Here is a 25,017-nt window from a genome sequence, read left to right on the forward strand (position 1 = left end):
AGTTTAATTTCTATGCTGGAAAATTAGGTGAATTAAATGACTGCATGGCTGATGATTTGATAGCATGAGCTATGGCTTGATGACTTTCTTAGTCAAGACTTCCTCCCACCCCCACTTGGTGGCAAGTAGCAAAAGTAATTTAAATGTACTAGAACACTGTGTTTCTTAAGGTTCCTAACAAAAAAAAAACGCATTTGGACCTCAGGAAGACCAGAGAACAAGGAAGTAAAAACTGTCAAAAACTGTTACTCACTCTCTCCAATTCTCCTTTGCCTCTGCATGGCTGATTTATCCTTCTGTGTCATGAAGGACTGGTTATTTCTGCTTCTCATTAATACACATTTTCTCCAATATCATAGTGAATGCGCTTCACACAGTAATCTAATCTTACTTTAGAATCCTGCTTAAAATTCTTGTCAAAAACATTGTTGCCATAAAACATTGTTTCTATTAAATAAGTTAATTTAAGTCTACACTTTAATCCAACAGTATAACATATGTCCACAATATCTAATATTTGTATGTTCAAATTTTTAATAATATTTTCTATGTGTCTTCTATGCTAAAAAAAGAAATACATTTCAAATAGCCTCCACATTGTTTTCCATTTATTATTTCAGCTGTTGTTATTATAGCAGGAAGAAAAGTCTTTACCATTTATATAAAGCATTTTGTATTTCCTTTTTAAAGAAAACATTTATCCTTAAGATTAGTGAAAGTTCAGTGCTGATTTAAGTATCAGATGACTTTACGAATGCTGAAAGCATTAGATATTTGTCTTTATGTTCAGTATACTTTGTTTTTAAATGTCTTAGCAGTGATGATCATCCCTCATACTTATTTTAATGACTAATACAAGAAACAATATACACTAAGGGTGAGATACATTTTGTGATTTAATAGTGAATCTATATTTATAATTCACATAGTTTATAACTCTGTACCTAGAACAGAGTGGGTACACAGTATGCTTTTCCGTTCTTTTTTCTTTCTCCAGTGAATGAATAGTGATGTAACTACTTGGGAAAAGTACTGAGATATTCAGTTAACCTGAAATTCAGTTAATTATCATTTTGTATACGTTTGGTTTTCCTACTTCCTCTGATGTACAGACTCTGAAGTCACGGTTAATAGCAACACATTTGTGTTGCTATCATTAATCCAGAATCCACAAAGAAATATAGGAAACAACTACATATTACATTTAATTTGAAAGCTTTGAGATTAGGCAGTTTACTTAGATAGAATCAAATCTACCACAAGGAGGCAAAAACTCATTTTCATGTTTCTGATAACCAGAAGTGTGAAAAGCATCAATTATTAAAATTACTTGACAATTTCAAGGCTATGTCTTTTCACTGTTGAACACTTACAAGTCTGGCAATGATTTTCTGTGGGTCCCCAGCATCGGCCAGTGCAGGACTTATGGCAACGTCCACCTGTAGAACAGCAAAAAGCACATGTGTATTATAATCTTTCACTCTGACTAGGAGTTAAGACCTCAAAGGAAACATTCTTGCTCCTTTATGAGGATTTTTATGTCACACTAGAGTTGAAACATAGCTCATAAAATGCCCACTTAAGTAGCAAAATCTGAATGTCAAATACATGTGAAGCAGAAATACAATCTCTTGATATTCAAAATCCTCTCATCATTTTATAAGAAAAGGAAATACATGAATCTGTAAATGTTCCTAGATAGTCAGAAGTAAATATTTACATGAAATAAGATTCACTTCAACTATTGAATATTTTTATTCTATTGATCTATCCCACTTGATATAATTTCGAAAGTTCAGGGCTTACAGATACCAACAGATGTTAAGGATTAAATCAATAGTTAAAAAGAAGTTGAAGTCTATGAAAACAAGAATATATTACAAACAGGATAAACCATCAGAAAAAAAAGGTTTTATATATAATTTAGATTATCTTTTTTTTTTGTCAAAGGTCTATTGTGTCTTTTTAAAATTTTTTATTGAAATATAGTTGATTGACAATGTTAGTTTCAGGTGTACAGCAAAGAGATTCAGTTATACAAATATATGTATATATATACATATGTATGTATGTATATATATATATTCTTTTTTTACATTCTCTTCCATTATAGGTTGTTACAAGATATTGAGTATAGTTCCCTGCACTATACAGTACGTCCTTGTTGGATATCTATTTTATATATAATAGTATGTATATTTTAATCCCAAACTCCTAATTTATCCCTCACCCTCTTTCCCCTTGGGTAACCGTAAGTTTGCACTGTCTTTTAAAAAATTTCTTTATTGAAGTATAATTGATGTACAATATTAATAAGTTTCAGGTATATATCACAATGATTCACAATTTTTAAAGGTTATATTCCATTTATAGTTATGACATAATATTAGCTATATTCCTGAGGAGGAGATCATTAAGAGGTTGTGACTGCCAGTTGACCTGTGAGCTGAACCCAGGCAATCAGAGGCTCCCCACCCCCTCCCTTGTCCTTGAAATGTATATCCCTCCAACTAATCCCATGCTAGCAGCTGTTTCAAGGACATAGCCTTGAGAGAGTAAGGTGTTGCTGAGACCATCTGGACTGAATAAGTGACTGAATTTAGTTAGGACCTCTGTACAAACTTTTAAGACTCTGGCAGGCGGATGCTGAGATCTACTCACCTTGTTGTTGCCCAGGACAAGTCTCATACATAAGTTCCCTTGCTTATTAAACCTGTCGCCTACTAATCTGGAGTGGGCTGCCACTTTCTTCCGTCTCTCCTTGTCCTTTATGTACAGGGGTCAATTTGCAAACCAACATCTTTATATAAATATTTCAAGCATTTAAAACAGCTAATTTTTTAGAAAGCTTAATTTCAATTATTTTATATCTTCTTCTAAAAATTTTATTGATACTACCTTCATTTTCAAATATCAGCCTTTATTTCCTATAGTCTCATTTTCCTTTTAACGATGACGCTACTATGGGTATTTGCCTCAGCAAATAGAGTTGTCCCACAGAGAAATTCCCTACAATCTCAACAAAAGAATATTAGCTAGAAGAAATCATGTATAATGACTTTCTTTGAAGTTTGCTGCTGAATTTCATAGGCTCACTCCAAATTTTTGTGAGTACAAGGATATGGAATGGCCTCATTTTTAGAGAAAAGTGGACATGAAAATCTATCAAAGACTAAAGTTTTCTATAACAAAGTTCTTATTAAACCTTTTCTGTTAATTTTCTAATATAAATTGTGAATGAGTACATGCTTATTCAAGTAGTTTATTTTAACATAGTTAACTTCATTGTAAAAATTATGGAATAAGGTTATACCAAAAGTTTCCATCTTTCCTTGACCCACAGTTTTTAACTCTTCCTCTTGGAAGTTCTTACAACTTGGGCAGCTTATTTTTGTTGTTTTTTTTAGTCTCTCCTTCTGAGACTGACTGAATGAACCTAGTATGTTAAATGCTTTCACAGTTAAGGGACAGATTCAGCAGACACCCTTTCTCAGGCTAAACCTCAGACCATCCTACTGGTCTACTCTTCTGCAAGTGAACAGTACTATTTCCAAGTTAATATAACACTGAAGCTCAATCCCAGCCACCCTCTTAAACGCATCTAGATCCTGGCCTCAATGGGGTTTATTTAAAGCAATTTTGTTTGTGAAGCACTGAGGCTGACATCACAAGCGTATAATATCCTGTCACTCTGCCATCTGTTTATTTAGATCCAAACACATTATAACTACATAATGCAAGCTCATTCTAGCTGACAGGAAAAGGACTCCATCTGGCTTGAACAATATAACTTTAATCAGTGATAATGATAATTATTATTAAAAACCTACCGGAGTTCTTTTGTATAAAGCTAATAAGTCTACATTGATTTATACCAGAGGAAATTAGAAAGGACTGTGAGACAAAATGGAAAGCAGTGCAAACTTTTTCGAGTACAAACTTTTTATGAGAAAGTAGCTAATGTTAATGTGTTTCTTTAGGTGTGTTAAAATCCTTTAAATCGACCCATTAAGTAGTCTGTTAATTGAATATATCTGAAGCAGAGGATGATCTACCATTTAATCTATGACTTCTCTAATTGGGTTTGGGTCTAATAAAATATTTAGCTTTATTTACTGTTGCCAAACAACTATCTGTAGCTGTTAATAAAAAATGCTGAGTAACATTAGACATTTTAAAACTTCAATGATCCCCTTTAATTGGATTACATATTTTTTTAACCTTCTTATTCTTGCAGTTTCAATTTACCATCTCAAGACCTACTCCCATATCTAATAGAAAAAGAAATATTACTAGAAATTTTGTTTACAATTCTTGCCAAAGTATCATAGCAAGATCCACCTAGTTGGGCACAAGTGATATAGTGCCCACACAAACACAGAACGCTTAAATAATTTAACCTTGTCTAAATGCTGTGAAGAGATTTCATTTGTTAGTTTCCATTTTTCATTTATACAAAAGTAGAAATATCAATTACGCCTATAACAGGAAGCCGACAACTCTTTCTTCTCTGGGATTTTACTCAGACTTATATTCCCTCCACCCCTTTTGAAAACCAAAAGGAGGTGATTGCTTGGCCCACACACTTCAGAGTTCTGTCACAACAAGTGTGCTGGAGGACCGTGAATTGAATGTGCCTCCGTTAATGGCTGCTCCTTCTGGCCTGCCCTTCATTTCACTGTCTCTAGGGCTTTGAGGTTTTTGGAATCTGCTCAGGCACTCAGTTCAGTTTTGGTCTTCAAAACTGTGTGATACATGGCACTTGGGCTAACACTATTTTCACTGAATTGTTGCAATTAACTAAATGTCAAAGTATCTGACCAAGATCTCTGCCTACAATGATGTATTTCTGAATTAATGCATTTTTCACACTTTCACACCTGCAACCTTTCTTTGATTCTTGCAGACGACTGAATAGTGTAGTTTCAATGGGCTACAATGTTTAATATTTTTAAAAATCTGGTTTTAGCATTTTGTTCCCAACATTTCTGCTGCACAAAAGGGTTTCCTTAGTAATTATTAATCTCGAATTGGAAAAAAAAAATTCTACAAACTTTTTTTCTTACTTTCCTTCCATCCATCTATCCATAAGTATTTCTTGAGTACCATCTGTATCTGTGTATCAGGAACTATGTTACATATCGGAGTTAAGCTGAAACAGACATGGTTACTATTCTATGAGAATTCAGAATTAATTCAGCATTATTCTGAAGGGGAAAGGTTTTGACTACTCTATATATAATGTTCACCCTCCATGTGTTTAAAGAAAAAAGGTGATAAATCTGAATTTTCAACAGTCCCCTAGCTTAGGAAGGAAGAGTTGGACAAAGCCAGGTTGAGCTGGACCGTTTCCAATTTAATGCCTGGTAGCTCCAAAGTCTACTGTACTCCTTATATGTGATTTATCTATGTGACATCTAAAATGAGATCTACCCAGAGCATTTCAGTGGAGAGGATAAACATGGCCTCTGAAGGGTCCCTTGTGAATCTCCTAACAGGAAGGGAAATATTTTAACTATGGCTCAATAGATATCTTACTGGGAACTTTCTTCCAGCCCTCGGTTCTCGGGTGTGCAGTACTTCAGGAGGCCTGATTTCACAGGGAAAAGAGACAGTATATGTAAATAATTTTTAGTGTCACTTAGCTTTATAACCTACTTCTCTAGTAGAGTGTTTTTAAAATGAGGACAGGAGAAAGAGGAATTAGTCAGATACTAGCCTATGTAAATGGGAGAAACATTTTGGGGCACTGAGACTTTGCCAATGCTGTCCAAATCTGCTTATTTTCATGTTTCAATCTACTACATCATTCTTTTTCATTATTTATTGTGATCATTCTTTTAAAACTATTTGAGAAAATACAGCACTTAAAAATAAGAATCTGACATTTCCATTCAGCTTAGTGATAGCAGTTATTTAAATTAATATTTCTACCTCCTGTCAATCTGACCCAATTGAAGATCTTAACTATAGAATAAAACAAAAATTTAAACAAATATTTGTCACCTTAACAACTAATTTTAAAAAATAAGTGCTGATTATTGCATATAAGCATTATTTCAATTCACAGGCAATAATCGCCTGTGACAATGCATTATTCATCATAGAAGTTAGCAAATATAGCTAAGTTCATCTTTTATGCTTGTCCAGCAGATGTTACTAAAAATGTAGCTCTTGTATTTTTTTTTTAAGGAGCTAGAGTCTCTGAGCCACTTTGATAATTTTAAGAGTCATAAAATCATGCTGGAAGTTTTGCTTTTATTTGGAACTGCCTGACAGCAGAGATGGGATTTAATATGTACCTCTGTACTGCTTTCTGCAAGTAATATGCCAGGACAGTTGAAGAGTGACAAAATATAAAGTCACTGACAACCATAAACGATTATATCCTCAAACTGCCTCTAGTTAAAGGTGATGAAGTTACATCCCTGGATTCTTCTTTCAGTTCTTTTAAAAGCTGGCATTCTTGACCTCTTAACACTACATTTATTGGGGAAGAGTGAGAGAACAGTATCTTTCTTATGACCATGAATTTTAAAAAAGGGAAGTGGAACATTTTTGAAAGTCTATGCTAAACCAGCTCCTGTTCTTGGCCAGACAATAAAAAGATGAATAAGTCAGTGTTCTGCCCTCAAGGAGCTTTCAAGGACCAGGAAATAGGCAGAAATATAGGCAAATAATTACAATAATCAAAACATAGGTATGCATAAAGTTGAGAAAAAATATTTTTTAAAAAAAAGCCTCTCCAGAGGGGATGGGCATTTCAAATGGGCTTGGATATCTTGTTTGCCCCATAGAGAAGGGGAGGGAAGAAAAGTTCCAGGCTGAAAGATTAACCTAAGCAACAACACAGAGGCATGGATGAACACAACTCTTTGGGACCATAATGAATACTTTATGGTCCCTTGAGCAGTTTGCACAGAAACAGCTGTTGAAGTACGAGCTTACAAAGTGTCTTGAAAGTCTTGATTGGTGTTTACTCTGTACGGGTATTATAGTGTAAGTCAAGGTTTTTGAGCTTTGAATTGATGTGGTTTGACCTGCAAGGTAGAAGAGGGTGTCAGGGTATGCTTCCAAAAAGTTAGTGTTGACACTTGAGTACCTTGTACAAAATGCTGATTTTATAGTCTGCAATGAGGTATAGGAATCCATATTTTTAAAAAGCAATCCCTACTAGAGAATGGACTTGAGGATATGGGGAGGGGGAAGGGTAAGCTGTGATAAAGTCAGAGAGTGCCATGGACATATATACACTACCAAACGTAAAATAGATAGCTAGTGGGAAGCAACCGCATAGCACAGGGAGATCAGCTCGGTGCTTTGTGACCACCTAGAGGGGTGGGATAGGGAGGGTGGGAGGGAGGCAGATGCAAGAGGGAAGAGATATGGGAACATATGTATAACTGATTCACTTTGTTATAAAGCAGAAACTGACACACCATTGTAAAGCAATTATACTCTAATAAAGATGTTAAAAAAAAAAAAAAAAGCAATCCCAGGGATTCTAATGATAACGTTTCCAAGATGACAAAGCATATATAAACAAAATAATGGTTTGGCATATAATTCCAAACTCTATTAACATTATGGCCATATTTTGTGACAATTAGATCTGGTCAGATGCTTGGTGACCAAATGTACAGAATTAAACAGTGTAAAAATCTAGTAGTCTCTCACTTCTCAGTATTTACTCTGATTTGTGAATATATTTCCATCAATTTGCATTTTCTTTTCCCCCAGGAGTCCTAGAAAATACATAATTTTTATTTTCAATTTTAAATTATTATAAATCACCCATATGATAGTAAAGTCACAACATGATTCCAGCAAATGATATAGTAGTAGGGTTAATAATATTAATGCAATGTGGAATTGCTTTTTTTTTAATCAGATGTTAAACTTCCCTCATTCTTATCTGACAGTTCTCATTGTTATGTGTTTATTCATCCTCACACTTTTGTCCTGTAAATTGAGCTTACATTTTCTTCTAGTCTTAATTCAATCTTCCTATATTATCTATGATTTGAAAGTGAATTATTGAATGGAAACTTTACTGTTATACATTTTGCTGTTCAGAAAAAAGATGGGCAGGTATTTTCACTAACTAGAAAGATGAATTTAAAAATTAAAAATATATATATGTGGAATTTTTCATCTAGCAGTAAATTAAATCAGGAGTTAGTTTTTTAAAATGTTTTACTAATCACTGTATTGAAAAAGAAATAAGTAATATCAACCTCATTGTTATTCATTTCAAGCAATCTAAAGCCAAAGGATTGACAGGAGCATATATGATCATGTGATCAAGATTAATTTTGGACAGAAGGGTGAAATATATCAAGTTTAGTCTGCAGCACTTCTATCCATCCTTTCCTAAAAGGCTCAGCAACCTACGACTAATCTGTGACTGCCAGAGCACACAGTATCTCCAAGCCCAGTACCACTTCAGATAGGATTATAGAGAAATAGCTGATAGACTAATAGTTAATGTGGCACACAGACTTGTGCAAAGGTTTGAAAGTACTGAGCCTACTGAGTAAATTTTCATTTCTTCTGAGGCCTTCTGTAAACACAAATCAATCTAGAGTAGATGTGATAATAGCTGAAACCCCAGGTACAAAACCTATGAGTGCCATTTTTCGGACTTCCCTGGTGGTGCAGTGCTTAAAAATCCACCTGCCAATGTAGGGGACACGGGTTCGATCCCTGGTCCGGGAAGATTCCACATGCCGCAGAGCAACTAAGCCCATGTGCTACAACTACTGAGCCTGTGCCATAGAGCCCGCGAGCCACAACTACTGAGCTCGCGTGCCACAACTACTGAAGCCTGCGCGCCTAGAGCCCATGCTCCCCAGAAAGAGAAGCCACCGCAATGAGAAGCTCATGCACCGCAACGAAGAGTAGCCCCCGCTCGCCGCAACTAGAGAAAGCCCACGCACAGCAATGAAGACACAACGCAGCAAAAAATAAAATAAAATAAAAAAATAAATTAATTAAATAAAAGAGTGCCATTTTCAAAACCTCTTAAATCATACATAAGGGTTACCAGGTACTCTATTAACATGCTGAGTTTAGATGTTTCTACCTATAGATTCAAGGAGAACGGCGAGATCTACACAAATTTCAGTGTCAAAAGGAAATTTGATATAACCTATTTAAAACTTAAAATTGTTACTTATCACTTACATCTACAGCCTCATGTGATCATAAGAGTGACTGATAGAAATGACATTAACATACTAAAGGAATTGTATTTCTCATTGAATATAAAGATCTGATATAATGCTGTCTATATTACTATTCCATACATTCTATACTTCTCCCAGCATACCTTCAAACTCCTGAGAGCTACAATAATCAACAGAGACAAACTTCAAAGAGAACATTAGCAAAGGGGCCAAATACTTTTGTAAAAGTCATACTATCAGCAAAACAATTTGACTCAAATTATAAGAAAAAAATTAGATTTTTTTTCCTGAAAAACTGGAAGATTTCATATTTGATACTGTCAAACATTTCTTTCAAATCAAGCAATTAGAAAGCATTAATTATCACTGTTCATAGCTGTGAGCACAGAGTAGAATATAGGAATTCCACCCACTGAGGAACATAATTATCTCCAATCAATGTCAAATGTATTTCTAAAACATATAAATAAGAGGTATGAACAGACTGGGGAACCTTACCAGCAGACTTAATATATTAAGACCTGTCTGCTGTTTGCAACCAACTACAGTGATAAGAATAGGTAGATTTATGAGCACTTATGATGAACCAGCCAGGGCCACCAAAAACAGCCAAGAGCATCCTTCAGAGTGTAGTCTATCTAGATGATACTCCCTTGAAGGTCTGCAGTGTACAGCCTGTTCAGCCTTATGTGGTGGCAGCCCTTTCAGGAACATTCTAAGAATTTTATGTATATTAACTCAAATACCCTAATAGGCTGATACTCTCCAAAATTTATATGTCCAGCCCAGACCATGTGCAAACACGTTTATACTTCAAACTGTCTATGAAATATCAATACCTGTATGATTAGCAGGCCTTTAAATATTTACATGTCCAAAAATTAATCCCTGATCTTCCCACCCCACGAAAAAAATTGTCTCTGTAAAGCCTTCTCCGTCTCAGTCAGTGGCAGCACAATCCTTCCAGAGGCTCATGTTAGACAGTTTGAAGTCATTCTCAGCAACCCTTTTTTTTTTTTTTTAATTTTTTTTTATTTTTACTAATTTTTGGCCATGGTATTCTATTTATTTATTTATTTATTTATTTATTTATTTATGGCTGTGTTGGGTCTTCGTTTCTGTGCGAGGGCTTTCTCTAGTTGCGGCGAGCGGGGGCCACTCTTCATCGCAGTGCGCGGGCCTCTCACTATCGCGGCCTCTCTTGCTGCAGAGCACAGGCTCCAGACGCGCAGGCTCAGCAATTGTGGCTCACGGGCCTAGTTGCTCCGCGGCATGTGGGATCCTCCCAGACCAGGGCCGGAACCCGTGTCCCCTGCATCAGCAGGCAGATTCTCAACCACTACGCCACCAGGGAAGCCCCTCAGCAACCCTTTTCATCTCATATCCCAGATCCAAATTCATTAGCATATCCAGTTGACCCTAACTTCAAAATATATCTAGTGCCCAGTAATTTCCCACCACCTGCACCACTAAACCACTGTCATCTCTTGCTTGGATTAATGCAATAACCTCCTAACTGGTGTCCTAGTTTCCACTCTGGATCCTTTACAATCTCTTCTCAATATATTAGCCAGTGTGATGTTCTTAGACTAGGTCAAACCCCAATAACTTCCCATCTCTCTCAAACTAACAGCCGAAGTTCCTTACAATGGTCTTCAAGACACTAGAATACTTAGTTCTCTCCTTCTTGCCTCCATAACCTTACCTCCTGCTATTCCCCTTCTGGCTCACTCCTCTCACTCTCACTCCTGCTGTTTCTAGGACATAAACTAGTTGCATGACCCACTTAGGGTCCCTTCTGTTTTACTTCCCTGGACCTCTCTTTCTCTGATAGCTTGCAGTCAGATGGTTCACGTGCTTTCTTGCTTTTCTTAGATGCCACTTCTCAGTGAGGTCTTCTCTTACCCACACTATTTGTATTAAATATTTAGATGGATTTGCTAGATTTTATTTCTAACACATGTTCAAATTAAAGTGCTATAAAATGAAAAGTGTGAAAGAAGAAAATAAATATCATGCATAAACTTTGAATTTTGGTGTTTTTCATTTTTTTGAAGTATATATAATTGTTTTTAAGTTAATATAATACTCTATATAGTTTTGTAACATCCTATTTTCACTCTATATTTTATCCTGTACAGTTTCAAGTGATGTTAAATAAATGTGATTTTTTTTTTTTGGGTGGATTTACCTCCCATCATACAGACAAACTAAAATTCAATTAACTTTTTTGCTTTATGGAATACTTAGGAGATGCAGGAGATCAATACATATTTTTTAAATGAAAATACACATTAAGAAAATATCACTAATTTCATGTCATATTTTAAAGATTTAAAGGTCGTGAAGGGACGATTTGGATATCAGAAAGAACTTGACTATGTCTTTCTTTATATACTTCTGGAAAACACTGATGGAATCTGGAACCGATGTTTGGATCTGTAGATGACTGGCACATGTATCAGAACATTTGATAAAAGGATTGATGTCCTGGCAGGTCTAGATTGATCTGCTGGTTCTAGTGGAGTGTCAAAGGCCTCTGTACATAACTATCATATTTGACCTTTTAATCACTGAGTTGGATAAAACAATGAAATATGCTTACCATTTTTGAAAATGACACAAATCTGGACGAAGCAGTGCTTGCTCATACACGGGATAACGGTTCAGATTTTAAAAGCACTTGGCAGGCAAAATGAGCCAAAAGTAACAACAAGAAATTTTAAAGAATCAGTGTAAAATTCCTGCATTTATGGTTTTAAATCAGTATGTCATGTGAATATCAAAAGACAGATATACACATAATACAGAGTCTATCTGGCATGGGACAGGTAAGAATTTCAATTCTCACTCTGTTACTGTGTCATTCCTTAGGTTAGTTAACTTCTCTATTTTTTTTTTAATTTGTTTGTTTGTTTGTTTGTTTATTTATGGCTGTGTTGGGTCTTCGTTTCTGTGCGAGGGCTTTCTCTAGTTGTGGCAAGCGGGGGCCACTCTTCATCGCGGTGCGCGGGCCTCTCATTATCGCGGCCTCTCTTGTTGCGGAGCACAGGCTCCAGACGCGCAGGCTCAGTAATTGTGGCTCACGGGCCTAGATGCTCCGCGGCATTTGGGATCTTCCCAGACCAGGGCTCGAACCCGTGTCCCCTGCATTGGCAGGCAGATTCTCAACCACTGCACCACTAGGAAAGCCCTATTTTTTTTTTTAAGTGTTTATCTTATACACGGAGGCTTACACTATGTTGCATAATCCAATCTAGACATCATCATCAGCGACATCATCAACCTTACCTCATCATCTACCATTTATTGAGCACTTTCTATGTTCTGACTAGTAGACTAAGGGCTTTCCACATAGTATCTCATTTAATTTACACAATAACATTATAAATACTATTATTTGTTCCATTTTATAGGTAAGAAAAGAGAAAGCAGCCTTTAAATGGAAAAAGAGGCTACTCCCTTTATAGCATGTCAGAACTTTTTATACTTAGCATATTTGCTTGTCAAAAGTTTTTGTTCCTGCCCATTTTTTAATTTCTAATTGACATTTACTTTGCTTCTACTAATTTTTTATTAAGGTTCAACTGGAAATGGGGCTAAAATAAGTGTCAATTAAATATAAACACATTTTAGCAATTGGCAGTTATAACTGTAATAGGAAATTATACCCCTGGTTGAGAGAAGATAAAATATTTTAAAATACTATTATTTAAAAATACTCTTGCATACACAACCAATTTACAATATTGTTATTTACTGCTCTAAGAGTTCATATATACGTTGGTAAATGCAGAAAACATAAGCTTTGATATCACTTTTATCTGCATTCAGTTTTAGTTATTTACAATTAGTGGGACCTTAGGCAACAAAACTGTACCTAAGAGCTGACTTTCCTCATTTATAAAATACAGATGATGACACTTACTGTATATGTTAGGAGTGATTAAGTGGAATGGCATATGCAAAGTGCCTGGCACATCATAAGCTTCAATCAATGTTAGTTCTGTTTTCCCTCCCTCACAATGCTGTATATAAAAACATAAAGAAAAACAAAGTGAGACAAAGAGATGGAGATAGTCAGCAGAAGTGACACAGTAGACAAATGAAGTAACCGGGAGACAGAAGCGTTTATGCAGAGTTGAAATGATCACTAAGGTACCACAGTCAAGCTATAGGAAAGAGGGAGGATGTGACATCTTAGGAACTTTGACAGGCTCGGCACACAGGGACAGTGGTTTCAGAGGTCTCTGCATGCTTCAGCAAAGTTTGAGAAGTCATAGTCTCAGCAGGAATGTTACTAATAATCCAAAAGCAGTGAAATTTCACTCTGCTACTGAATATTTCACTCTTGAATATTTCGCTTAGTTGCATAAAGGAAGGGAAAGAGAACAGAGAATATTTCAAGGTATGTGACAGAAAGAGAAACCCATGGTGGCAAAATACTTTGGATTACTGTATCCCATAACCCTCATCTGTGAGTTCTCTAGTCAGAGGTGCTAATGGATCCCTGAGGAACAATAAACATGCACATGTTCAGTTTGTGAGTGATCTCACATTTGAGAAGACGGTTCAACAGCCAAAATTCACATGAAAGAACTTGACTCCTCTCAAAGGGTATTTTATTTTATTTATTTATTTATTTATTTTTTCAAAGGGTATTTTAAATGGGATCCGAAGCATTTCCCATGGCCACGAATCTAAATATTTTCTCAACTCTCACTCTCCGAAGTGTCTCATTCACCACAACCCCATCTTTCAATTTCTCTCTTTCTCTCTCTCCATGCCTTTTCCCGTCACAAAGCTTTCATCTTTCTACTCTCCCCCATTGTATCATTATTATGGCATTGATTGACTTAGCCATTCTCCCTAAATAGTTTTTATCCCATCCAGCTCTCTGGTTAAATGATTCTCTGCCCATTTTTTAATGCACTTATATCCTAAGTGTGCAATGCAACATTATAGGAGGACTTTGTGTGTCTGTGCGTGTGTGTGTGTGTGTGTGTCTGGAGGTGTGAGGGACAGTTTGGTCCAGTGCGCTGGAAATACCAGGGTGGTAGACACAGAATGTTTGAGCAGGTGGGAAAGGAAGACCTCAAATATTCCCAAATTTGTCATGTATATCCTGTCAGAGTAGTCATTACTTGAGAAGCAATGTACTGGTTCTATATCACCATGAACATTACAAAATTCCCAATATCTGTGTGTGGCATGGTCTCCAAGAGCAGCCCATTTTCATCTGGCTTCTACTTGACAGCTCCAAGAACAGACCTATCTCCTCTATAAATTAATAAGAAATAGGTATTATCAAGAGAAAACTGAAATGGATGAAATTATTACAAGCTCCTTAAGGGAAGAAACCATTTTGTCTCCACAGTTCCTAACAGTACTCAAAACAGAGTAGGCTTCCCAGATCAAATAACCCAACATTTTCTTGACTAAGAGACCAATATCTTCACACTATAGTGATAACCCAGCTTCTTCCACCCTGAGTAAAATTTGAAAGGTCTTATAATATCTGTGGTTTGAGACTTTATAATTATGGCTGGAGCCATTAATCTTGTGGCCTCTTTTTTTTATTATATCTGAGATTGAGACTGAGTTTTTGTTACAGATTGCTAGCCTGCAGCAGTCAGTTGGGGAAATGAGACATCACTGAGACAGATAACAAAGAAAAATGGGTAACAAATTGGAAAGGATTAGGTAGATCCATGGCACTATATTAAACAAACTCTTTGAGGTATTACAGCCAGAAGTCTCATCTTATGTTCCTACCATTCTTTCACCTGCCAAAGGGACTTAGCTGTTTTTATACACATATATTTTTTCCTCCCCCAAGTCCTCACACTTAAAATCAAAACAACCGCATTAACAAAGAGGCAAATTTCTAAAATGCCACTGTAAGCCTAAGGAATGAAAATGTGATTTTAAAATTGATGAAGGTTATAAGAAAGTGACCCAAAAGGCATTACAGTAAGTAATAAGCCTAAAATGTCTTGGCATAAAATGTTTTCATTAAGTTGCCTTTGAAGTTCAAACACAAAAACTACAACTCAAGATTAATGGATTTATAATATGTTTTTAAAATAGTATTCCATCAACAAGATATTTCAGTGGAGTCTCTTGTTGATGTACTACTAGATAGATCTGGAAACTGATCCATTATTTCTAGAAAAAAATATAAATGATTTGTAAACTACTGCATATAAAACTATTGTTTTCCTTTGCAAAGTCCTCATCAGCTGACATATTAAAGAGTTAGTCATAGTTTAGATATAATGCAACTTTATCATGTAGCAGGCATCATTCTAAGCTATTTATTTCTCATGACAACCTTAGAAGGAAAATACTACTACAGATGAGGAAGCTGAGTCCTGAGAAGTTTAATAACTTGCCCAAGATCATACAGTAAGTGATAGACCTGGGATTAGAGCCCAGAAATATAGGTTCCAGATTACACACTCTTAACCGATATAATTAAGTTTCATATTTCTGTTAACAGATACAAGAATAGAATAGTCATGTTGGACAAAGGAGGACAGAGCACACAAAATAAATTAAAACACACATAGGAAGACAAACTTTAACTTTGTCCCAATAAGGCGTGGTTTTGATAGGATTAGAGCAAATACTGAGTAAGTTCAATGGATTTTAGGAGGTCAAGAAACCAGTAGGCAAGGATGCTGAATGAGATCATTAACACATACTTATTGAATTATGGTTTTCTCAGGGAATATGCCCAGTAGTGGGATTGCTGGGTCATATGGTAGTTCTATTTTTAGTTTTTTAAGGAACCTCCATACTGTTCTCCATAGTGGTTGTATCAATTTACATTCCCAGCAACAGTGTAGGAGGGTTCCCTTTTCATCACACCCTTTCCAGCATTTATTGTTTCTAGATTTTTTGATAATGGCCATTCTGACTGGTGTGAGGTGATATCTCTTGTAGTTTTGATTTGCATTTCTCTAATAATGAGTGATGTTGAGCATCTTTTCATGTGCCTCTTGCCCATCTGTATGTCTTCCTTGGTGAAATGTCTATTTAGGTCTTCCACCCATTTTTTAATTGGATTGTTTGTTTTTTTGATATTGAGTTCCATTAGCTGTTTGTATATTTTGGAGATTAATTTTTTGTCTGTTGTTTCATTTGCAAATATTTTCTCCCATTCTGAGGGTTGTCTTTTTGTCTTTTCCTAAGCTGGGGCGAAGTGAGAGTAGCATTGACATATATACACTACGGAATGTAAAATACTTAGCTACTGGGAAGCAGCAGCATAGCACAGGGAGATCAGCTTGGTGCTTTGCAATGACCTAGAGGGGTGGCATAGGGAGGATGGGAGGGAGGCTCAAGAGGGAGGGGATATGGGGACATATGTATGCATATGGCTGATTCACTTTGGTGTACAACAGAAACTAACACAGTATTGTGAAGCAATTATACTCCAATAAAGATCTATTAAAGGTGCAAAAAAAATGCATACTTATTCAAAGTCACCTAGGGAATGGCTTGCATGGAGTTAAAAGATGATTTGGGGTCACTTGCTAAAATCTTTGATGTACCTGAGGAACAAGCAGTATTTAGCAGATGACTTCAATGAGCAGGGTGGAGGGGGTACTACAAGTGGAGGTGAAGAGCATTAAAAATTGTGTCCTTCCCCATTCCACTTTCCATCCCCACAGAGTTAGAGGCATATTTACTTATAAATGGTGATGGGGAGCTAAGAGAAGGCTGATCACAGCCCCCAACATTAGGATAGGATACAGAATAAGAAGTGCTTCATAGGAGGAGCAAATCTCAGTTATAAACACTAAAAATGTTAACAACAACTAACATTTATTGAGCACTTACTATGTGGCAGGCATTGTTTTAAACATTTTCATTTATTATCTCAGTTAATTCTCATGTGAGAAAAATGCAGGATAAAGGAACTAAGCAATGACAGTTAAGAAATTACAGTTAGAAGAAACTCTTGGAGTCAAGATTCAAACTCATGTAGAAACCCAGAGCTTGAGCTCAGCCACTAGGCTACCATCTGAGGCAAAGAAGCAGAAGAATAATTGTGCAAAGAGAATGAAGATGCAGGGGGCTTTGCTCTGGAATAGGGTTAGGTAAAAGCTTTTAGAAGGTAGGAAAAGAAGGGAGAGAAAGAACAATAATATCTAATTTTTCTCTATGATTATCCATTCAAATATTTTTAAAGTAACATATATTCTTACTCTAAGTTACTATTGATGAAACAATGTTTTGTGTGTTTTTTTTTTTTTTTTTTTTCTCCCTCAGATAAAATGTCTGGGTCCACTGTGTGGATTAGTATAAATAGTTTATTATTTCATAAGACTGTTACAAAATTGCATGATATTAATTTATCTTTCTCTACTGATTCAAACAGGATGATCCCTGTCAGTTATACAACCATAAGGAACTTCACACGTGTATTTATTCCACTAAAAATACACAGTAAATTTTTTCAATAAAATATTTGATATTTAAAATTATGCAACTAAATAAAATTTAGAAATGAAGAAGTGTTGGTTATCCAATATTTTATTGCTTTTAAAAATCTTTTAGTTTTATCATTGTATTTATTTCTAGCAAAGCAAATTTCTTTATTCTGAAAAACACATTTTGATAATTAACTATTAACCAGTAATAGTTAATTATCAACAAAGTAACTAGTAACTTGGGCATATAGGTAGCTCTTCTGATGCTGTATTCTACTTCCCGAGTACAGAGTTTGAACTGATTCTATAGAAAATATTTTTTTAAAAGCTACTTAGATCAAAATCTTAGTTTAATAAAGTGTGAGGAGGTAGGAGAATAAAAGTGTCTTATCAGGACACCTAATTTTGAGATGAATTTTCCTTTGTACATTTTTGTAATCAAGGTTTTTTTTTTTTTCTCTTTTATATATTTCTTTTACTTATAGTCAAAGGAGAACTTTAAGAGAAATGTCACTGCGTAATTTCCTTTCCATTTTCTCTTCCCTGCTTAGAAAGAGCACCTACAATTGACAAAAGAATCACCTCTAAATAGAACATAATTTGTTCGTGCCAAGCAGCAAAGAATTAAATAAAAGTTGCATAGGGTTGCTTGCAACAATCTAGGCTTGAAAGATTGCTAAGTGGGTTAGCAGCTTGATCTCCGTATTCATCTTTCCCCAGCTCACTGTAGGGATGCCGGCTCCCCTGCTCCAACCCTCCAGTGTAACTAGCAGTCTTTCGCCCACCTCTGCTCCAAACTGCAAAATAAAAGTGGCATAGTTGAGTGGAACCAATAGGAGAGGGAAGACGTCTGAAACGTCTTCTTTGCAAATGGTATGAAAGGGAAAACCGGAATACACCATTTTCAGTTACTTTTTCCTTTCAGTTCCTAGCTTTCTCTAAATGATGAGAAATTAGAGAAGAAAAGGAAAATGTAAGCTCTTTAAATTCTACTTAATTGTGCAATTGAGTTTCAGGAAAACAATTACATTAGTAAGCAGGAATAAGCATGTGAATGGTAAGGAAATCTATGAATGATGGTTGTAGAACAGGATACAGACATAAACATAATCACTTTTAACCCATTACAGAGTAAACAAATCAGAGAAAAATAGTAGAGGGTAAAACTGAGTGGATTCAGCACAATTTTCATTCAATTCTACATAGTTGCTTTAAACACCAGTACACAAACAGGGCTTTAGGTTTAAAAAAAAAAAAAAATCAACCATGGAATGCTTCGTAATCTCTTTCACATTAATCAAGTACTTGTTATTTGAGTCCACATAGAATTTTATTTGGTTTGGATAAGTCTCAAACTCTGTGAAAATTTAAGTCAATTTTGATCAACTTAGCATTTCAACCCCTACACCTAATTCTTCCAAGCTTAGAATTATTTGCAAATCCTCTTATAGCAGGATGACTCAAAACATTATATAGGGGGACATTTTTTTAAATTGTGGAAAAAATAGAATAAAAAATGTGGAAGATCACCAGAGGTCTCTTACTGACAGTCACTTTACGTTAATGTTCCTAGCTTTACATTTTAAATATTTTTTTTATTGTGGAAAAATATGCATAACATAAATTTTACCATCTTAACTGTTTTTAAGTGTACAGGTCGGGGTACTAATACACTCACATTGTTGTATAACAATTACCACCATCTACCCCATAACTCTTTCCATCTTATAAAACTGAAATATACTCATTAAACAATAGCTTCCCATTCTCCCTGCTCCTCCAGCCCCTGCAACCACCACTATATTTTCTGTCTTTATGACTTTGACTACTCTAAGTATTGCATATAAGTAAGGATCATATGGTATGTGTCTTCTTATGACTGGTTTATTTCACTTAGCATAATTTCCTCAAGGTTCAGCCCGGTTGTAGTGTATGTCAGAATTTCCTGCTTTTCAAGGCAGAATAACATTCCATTGTATGTATATACCACCTTTTGCCTATCCAGTCACCCATCTATAAGCCACTTGGGAAAGATTTATTTTTGATTATATTACTTTTATTAGATTTTCTGTGATTGTTACCCAATTCAAACAAAGTGTGTAGCTCTTATTACTTTTTTTTCCAATAAGAAAGACATTATTCATTGCTAAAGATCTCCAATTCCAAAAACTTTCCATTTCTAAAAATGTTAGGAGTTACTACTTCAAAGAAAAGCTGATTATTCTGATTGCATGGCCTTTTTCCACTTTGAACAGTGTGAAAACCATTTTCATAATATCAGCAACTTTTAGTTAAGTAATGATATTTTTTTCAATGAAAATTTCCATAAGTGAAAAGACTTGTTAAAATTTAAAGTAATCTCAGACAAACAATAAAATCTTGATGGCTGCCCTTAACTTGACAGTTTGAACCCTAGAGATCTGCTATTTCATAAAATTTTGATCTTTTCACACCATTCACTGGAAGAAAGCGAGTCCTTATTGCTAAAAATTTCTCTCAGCCACCCCAAATGGGGCTCTTAATACCTACCTTACAGACTTTCTATAAGAATTAGAAATAGAGTTCTTTCAGTGCGTGTCATATATCAGGCCCAAAAGGTCACAGGCCCTTAAAGCATTGCTATAGTTATTAATGAAATCAGTGAAGGAAGTTTCACATGACAGCAGAGCGCTACATATTCTCTAAGAGGGGACTCATGTATTTGGTGGTGCTCATTTGCAGCAAGCCTATGCATTCTACACCAATTTTGAATCAGCATAGGTCTGAGATGTCTTAATCATAATAGGCTTTGCTAGTCATTTTACTAGCATAGAAATCCTACACCAGATCAGTGCTACTTAAACCTGTCGCTAGAATCAATTAGAGAACCTTGATGATAGGTAGCCTCCCATCCTTAAACCAAACTTACTCAGTGAGAATCTCTGGGGGTAGATTCTGACCAATGTCCAAGTTTGGAAACCATTAATCTACTTATCATTGGACATAAAAACCCTTGCCTTTTGTAATGCTAGACCATGATACACAACATCTCTGCTATTTCCTTCCAACAAGCTATGGTCATGAAGATTTATTTGAAGGTAGAAAATTGAACATTTTAAGAGCTAGAGCAGTATGCTTGTGGGGTACAGAGGAGTCAATCTTTGAGGCAGAAACTCAGTTTACTTTGAGAGGGTAAAAGAGGCTTACTCTGTAAGCGAGCCTTTTAGCGAAACAGAGGTAACTTCTATCTGTTATTCTTGAGGAAATCTTGAGTGTAAGAAGTTAACATGAATGCAGACGCTAAGTATACTGTTTAATAATTTAAATGAAAAATGTTAGCAGAATATGACCCTGAAGATATTTTCCTCTATAAATTTTGAGTTAAACTGGCCTGTCTCTAAAGAGGTTATTCTTTCCTGAGTTGTGTGTATGTGTGCATATGTGTGTGTGTGTGTGTGTGTGTGTGTGTTTATTTGCCATTTGCCCCAGAGGAGACTAGGGTCCATGATCAGTTCATACCATGTATGATGTGTAGGCTTAATTTTCTTTTTGCATCCTTACAGGGCGAAATGATAAGCACTGTACTGGGCTTAGCCCAGCATTACCTACACAGGGCTACTGATGTCCACACATGGTAGTAGTGTACTTAGCTGACTGTCAGATTTTCTATAATTGTGAGAGCTGGTTCTTAAATGCAGCCATTACTAAATATTAAAATATATAAACCCACAATTTAAATTTTATTTAAAAAAGGCAATATATACTTAAAATTCATTATTTCCTGATTAGTTCACATCTATTGAATCTCTATGCTGGAAATACTACTTAAATGTATGCTAAGTGGGCATCTCTTCCAAAATCCACATTGGTTGCTAAAAAGAGATAACATTAGGAATGTTTACACCATGAAAATCAGCAAACTCTACAAATTGGCATGTTTTCCTCCTTATTTTGTGAAGAGAGGTTATTAAACATTTACCGGCACACTACTGACATGATATAATTTTAGACTGAAGAAATGATGCTTTGGGACATGTACTACTAAAACTTTTCTAAGGAAGCCACATTATATTCGATGCCTGGAGTGGGCATTTTCTTACGCAATGAATTGATGTTTCTACTAATTCAGAAACAGAAAATGACATGAGCCTTCGTCTGGAGAAGGGGCAAAAAGCCTAGGAGACAATAAAAGAGTCGGTTCTTAAGGTTTACAAATGGTCAGAGGGTCCCAATAGTTAGGGATATCCTCACCTACAACACAAGAGCAGAAGCACAAAAGTCAAGTGTGGGCCTCTCTGCCCCTCAATAAACATTATTATTATTAGCAAAATCATATGAATAACTAATCTCATTTATGCTTTGAGGAAATTGGGGGTATAGTGGGCCTTCAGAGCAGTTGATGGAGTACCTAGTACAGCTGTGAGGTTTACTGTAGTCATTTGTGGCAGAAGCTGGGGTTGGCAGTAAGAGAACACAGCCAGAGTGGAGAGACTATGGAACTTATTCCAGATTTTAGGTGGTTTATATGTAAAAGGAAACTGAAAACTAATTTATAATCATAAACAATTGAGGCCAATGTGTGTATATGTAAGTGTATGTGTGTGTGTACACACATTTATACAATATGTTTACTTTATAAGTATATATTATATGCAAATGCATATATATATGATTTGCAATAAAATAAAATACCCCATGAAATGCATGATAAATATGAGAACTGAGCTGAGCTAGGAAAGGTCTATTGTGGGAGAATTCTTCCGTTCTGCCACCTGGGGTTGAGGTAAAGTACCCCTGAGGAATATTCTTTCACTTTCTAGAAACCAAAGATCATACTTCTTTAATTTTATATACATATACTATTTGATGAAAAAGTTAATTGAAAGAAAACTATTGCATTTGATGAAAATAAAGATTTGTCATAAAAAATTTATTCAAAAAGTGAAACAACGCACTCTTATCCAGGAAACTAAAGAACAAGAAAACCAAGCTAGCAGATATATTGTGCTTGTATCTTGTAACATTCTTACATAACAGTTTATCCTGGAGTGAATTTCAGTCAACCTGGAAAACCTCTTCTTATAAATATAATGATAAAGGCCCTCTCAGATAAGGGTAAGATTCAAGTCCCTACTCTCTCACCAACAGATAAAAAATATGGCAGAACTGCCACTTGCTCTTATTTTTTAAAATATATATTCCTAGATTCTGTTCTGTTTGCTAATATTTTGTTTAGAAAACTTGCATCTGAATTCAATAAGTGATTTTTAGTTCTTTTGTTTTGTCAGATGAGACTCATAAAGAATTTATTTTATACATCTTTTCAAAGAACTATCTTTTGGGTTCATGCAGATTCATTTAGGTTTTCTAATGCTTTTTCACATTTTTCTATTTCCCTAATTAAAACTTTCATCTTAAAACTTTTAAAAACAATATGCATAATTTGATTCTATATATGCATTAATGTGAAAGTGGATATGTGCATATATAATACACAGAAACTGAAGCTGTATTGAAAAGCACTGTGGGCAAATTTTGTTTTTTACTCTACTACAAAATTCTAAACTTTGAAGAGTGCATGTATCTTATGTAACTATTTTAACACTGAAGGAGTAACAACAGGTGATAAACTAAGAAAATCAGGTTTAACTGTATTTTGACATCTAGATTATTTTCTAGTTCAACAAAATTATCTAGCTGGGACACAACATGCAGTATTATTTAGGAGCGGACAATTATTAAGATATGTAAGAGTCATTAAAAGAAAAATATAGTTTTAAGTTTTACTAACGGTTTTAATGCAGGCGGAACATCTGGTTTAAACAAATGATTAGTCTTCAAATTATGTTTGTGAACTTAATGCTCTTTTATGAATCTTCCGATTCCCCCACACTCCCACTGTGTCATTAGCTGGTATTTGGTTTTAGAAAGCAATTGAGAATGAGAGGTGCATCTGGTGTAAGCTAAAAAAAAAAAAAAGACTAGGATCTGCAGCATCTGAGTGTAGCTTTCAGTGTCTCAGTGAGATCAAGCTATGAAATATTATCTTCCGGATGCTAAAACACACATGAAACAGAAACATAATAGAATGTCAACTAATTAATATATAATGAAAATGTAACTGTCACATATAAAAATAATTCTGTCCACATATGGTCAAGTCATATGAAAAAAACAAATCATAATCAGAAGACACTTTATTCCTTTACCATAAGAAATCACTCAAATTTTTACTCATATTAACTCATTTCTTCCTCATAATAATCCATAATAACCCTAGGAAGTTGATAATATAAGCTCTTAGCCAAGAATCTATGTGTGATCTTTCAAGCCTGACCATAGGTAGCTACGAAGGCTTTACCTGGCAGCCCTCACAGAGGAAAGCAGCCCTCCTTACAGCCGAGGTGGTGCACAGTCAATGTGCTGAGGTCTCTGAAGGGAGTTGCAGTCAAGGAGGACTCAGGGCTCCCTGACAAGCCATGCTTTCAAGCATGTTGACATTCCTAGCCCAGGTGCTTCCATTAGGAGGCCTCTTTAACAAGTGCCTGCCTTGGGTGCCTTTGCTGAAATGTCCTTAGAGGGGTGGGGGGAGCCCTGAAGATACTTTTTCTCCACTCTGGCTCATTACTCAGTACTTTCCCACTCTCAGCCCTTTCCCCTCTCCCTCCCACCTGCCTTCTGGCCTGCAGATCCATAAAACTTCAGGCAGGAGCCTTTGCTTGGGGGCTCCCTCAGCAGTGAGACAATTTCCTGTGTTTGTGTTGATCAGTCTGATCCATGTGACTCTCTCCTGGAGCTGTTCCATGGTGAAAAATGGCACGGGGGAGGACTTGGTGCTTTTTCCACTGCAGCTTCTTGCTTATACTACTGCCTTAAGTGATTAAAAGCTTGAGTGTTACCTTCTTATTGGTTCTTTGTCTTAACTGACCACCATGAAATCTAGCGGCTCAGCTCAGCTCTTGACTCTCCCCTTTTATAGTTGTGGAAATGGAGGTGCTGAGAGCATAAGTGACTTGCCCAAGGTCACATAACTAGTAAGAGGCAATGTTAGATTTCAAACAAGCCTGTTCGACTCCTAAATCCATTCTCTTAACTATATACATCTTCTTCTTGGAAAATATCATTGTCTGTTTTTCCATGTTCAGGTTCTGATATACTCCCATTTGCTTAATTATTAGAGGGCAAGTAATTTCCATCATTTTGATATCCTCATGTTGATGAGTGTTATTATAGAGCTCCAAGTAAGTGAAACATAACTCACTATATGATTTTTTTTTCACTCTGAAGGGCAGCTTGTTGAATAGGCCCTATTGACGTAGCTTTTCAAGGATGTTAGCACGTTAGAGAAGTCTTGCTAGGGATCTGTACAAGAAAAAGACACTCGTCTCTCCTTTATCCTGCTAAAGTTT

General features: G+C 35.7%; 1 protein-coding gene across 2 annotated transcripts in view; it reads right to left on the reverse strand.

The window, feature by feature from the left end:
* The window catches only part of ERBB4 (erb-b2 receptor tyrosine kinase 4), a 1,139,160-nt gene that overhangs the window by 347,741 nt on the left and 766,402 nt on the right, over positions 1 to 25,017 (reverse strand). For both annotated transcript variants that reach the window (XM_059928620.1, XM_059928621.1), the window contains exon 5: positions 1,374 to 1,439. In XM_059928620.1, coding sequence (XP_059784603.1) covers positions 1,374 to 1,439 — 66 coding nt within the window. The remainder of the gene's footprint in view (positions 1 to 1,373; positions 1,440 to 25,017) is intronic.

This window comes from Balaenoptera ricei, chromosome 7 (assembly GCF_028023285.1).
Source record: "Balaenoptera ricei isolate mBalRic1 chromosome 7, mBalRic1.hap2, whole genome shotgun sequence".
NCBI classification, from domain to species: domain Eukaryota; kingdom Metazoa; phylum Chordata; class Mammalia; order Artiodactyla; family Balaenopteridae; genus Balaenoptera; species Balaenoptera ricei.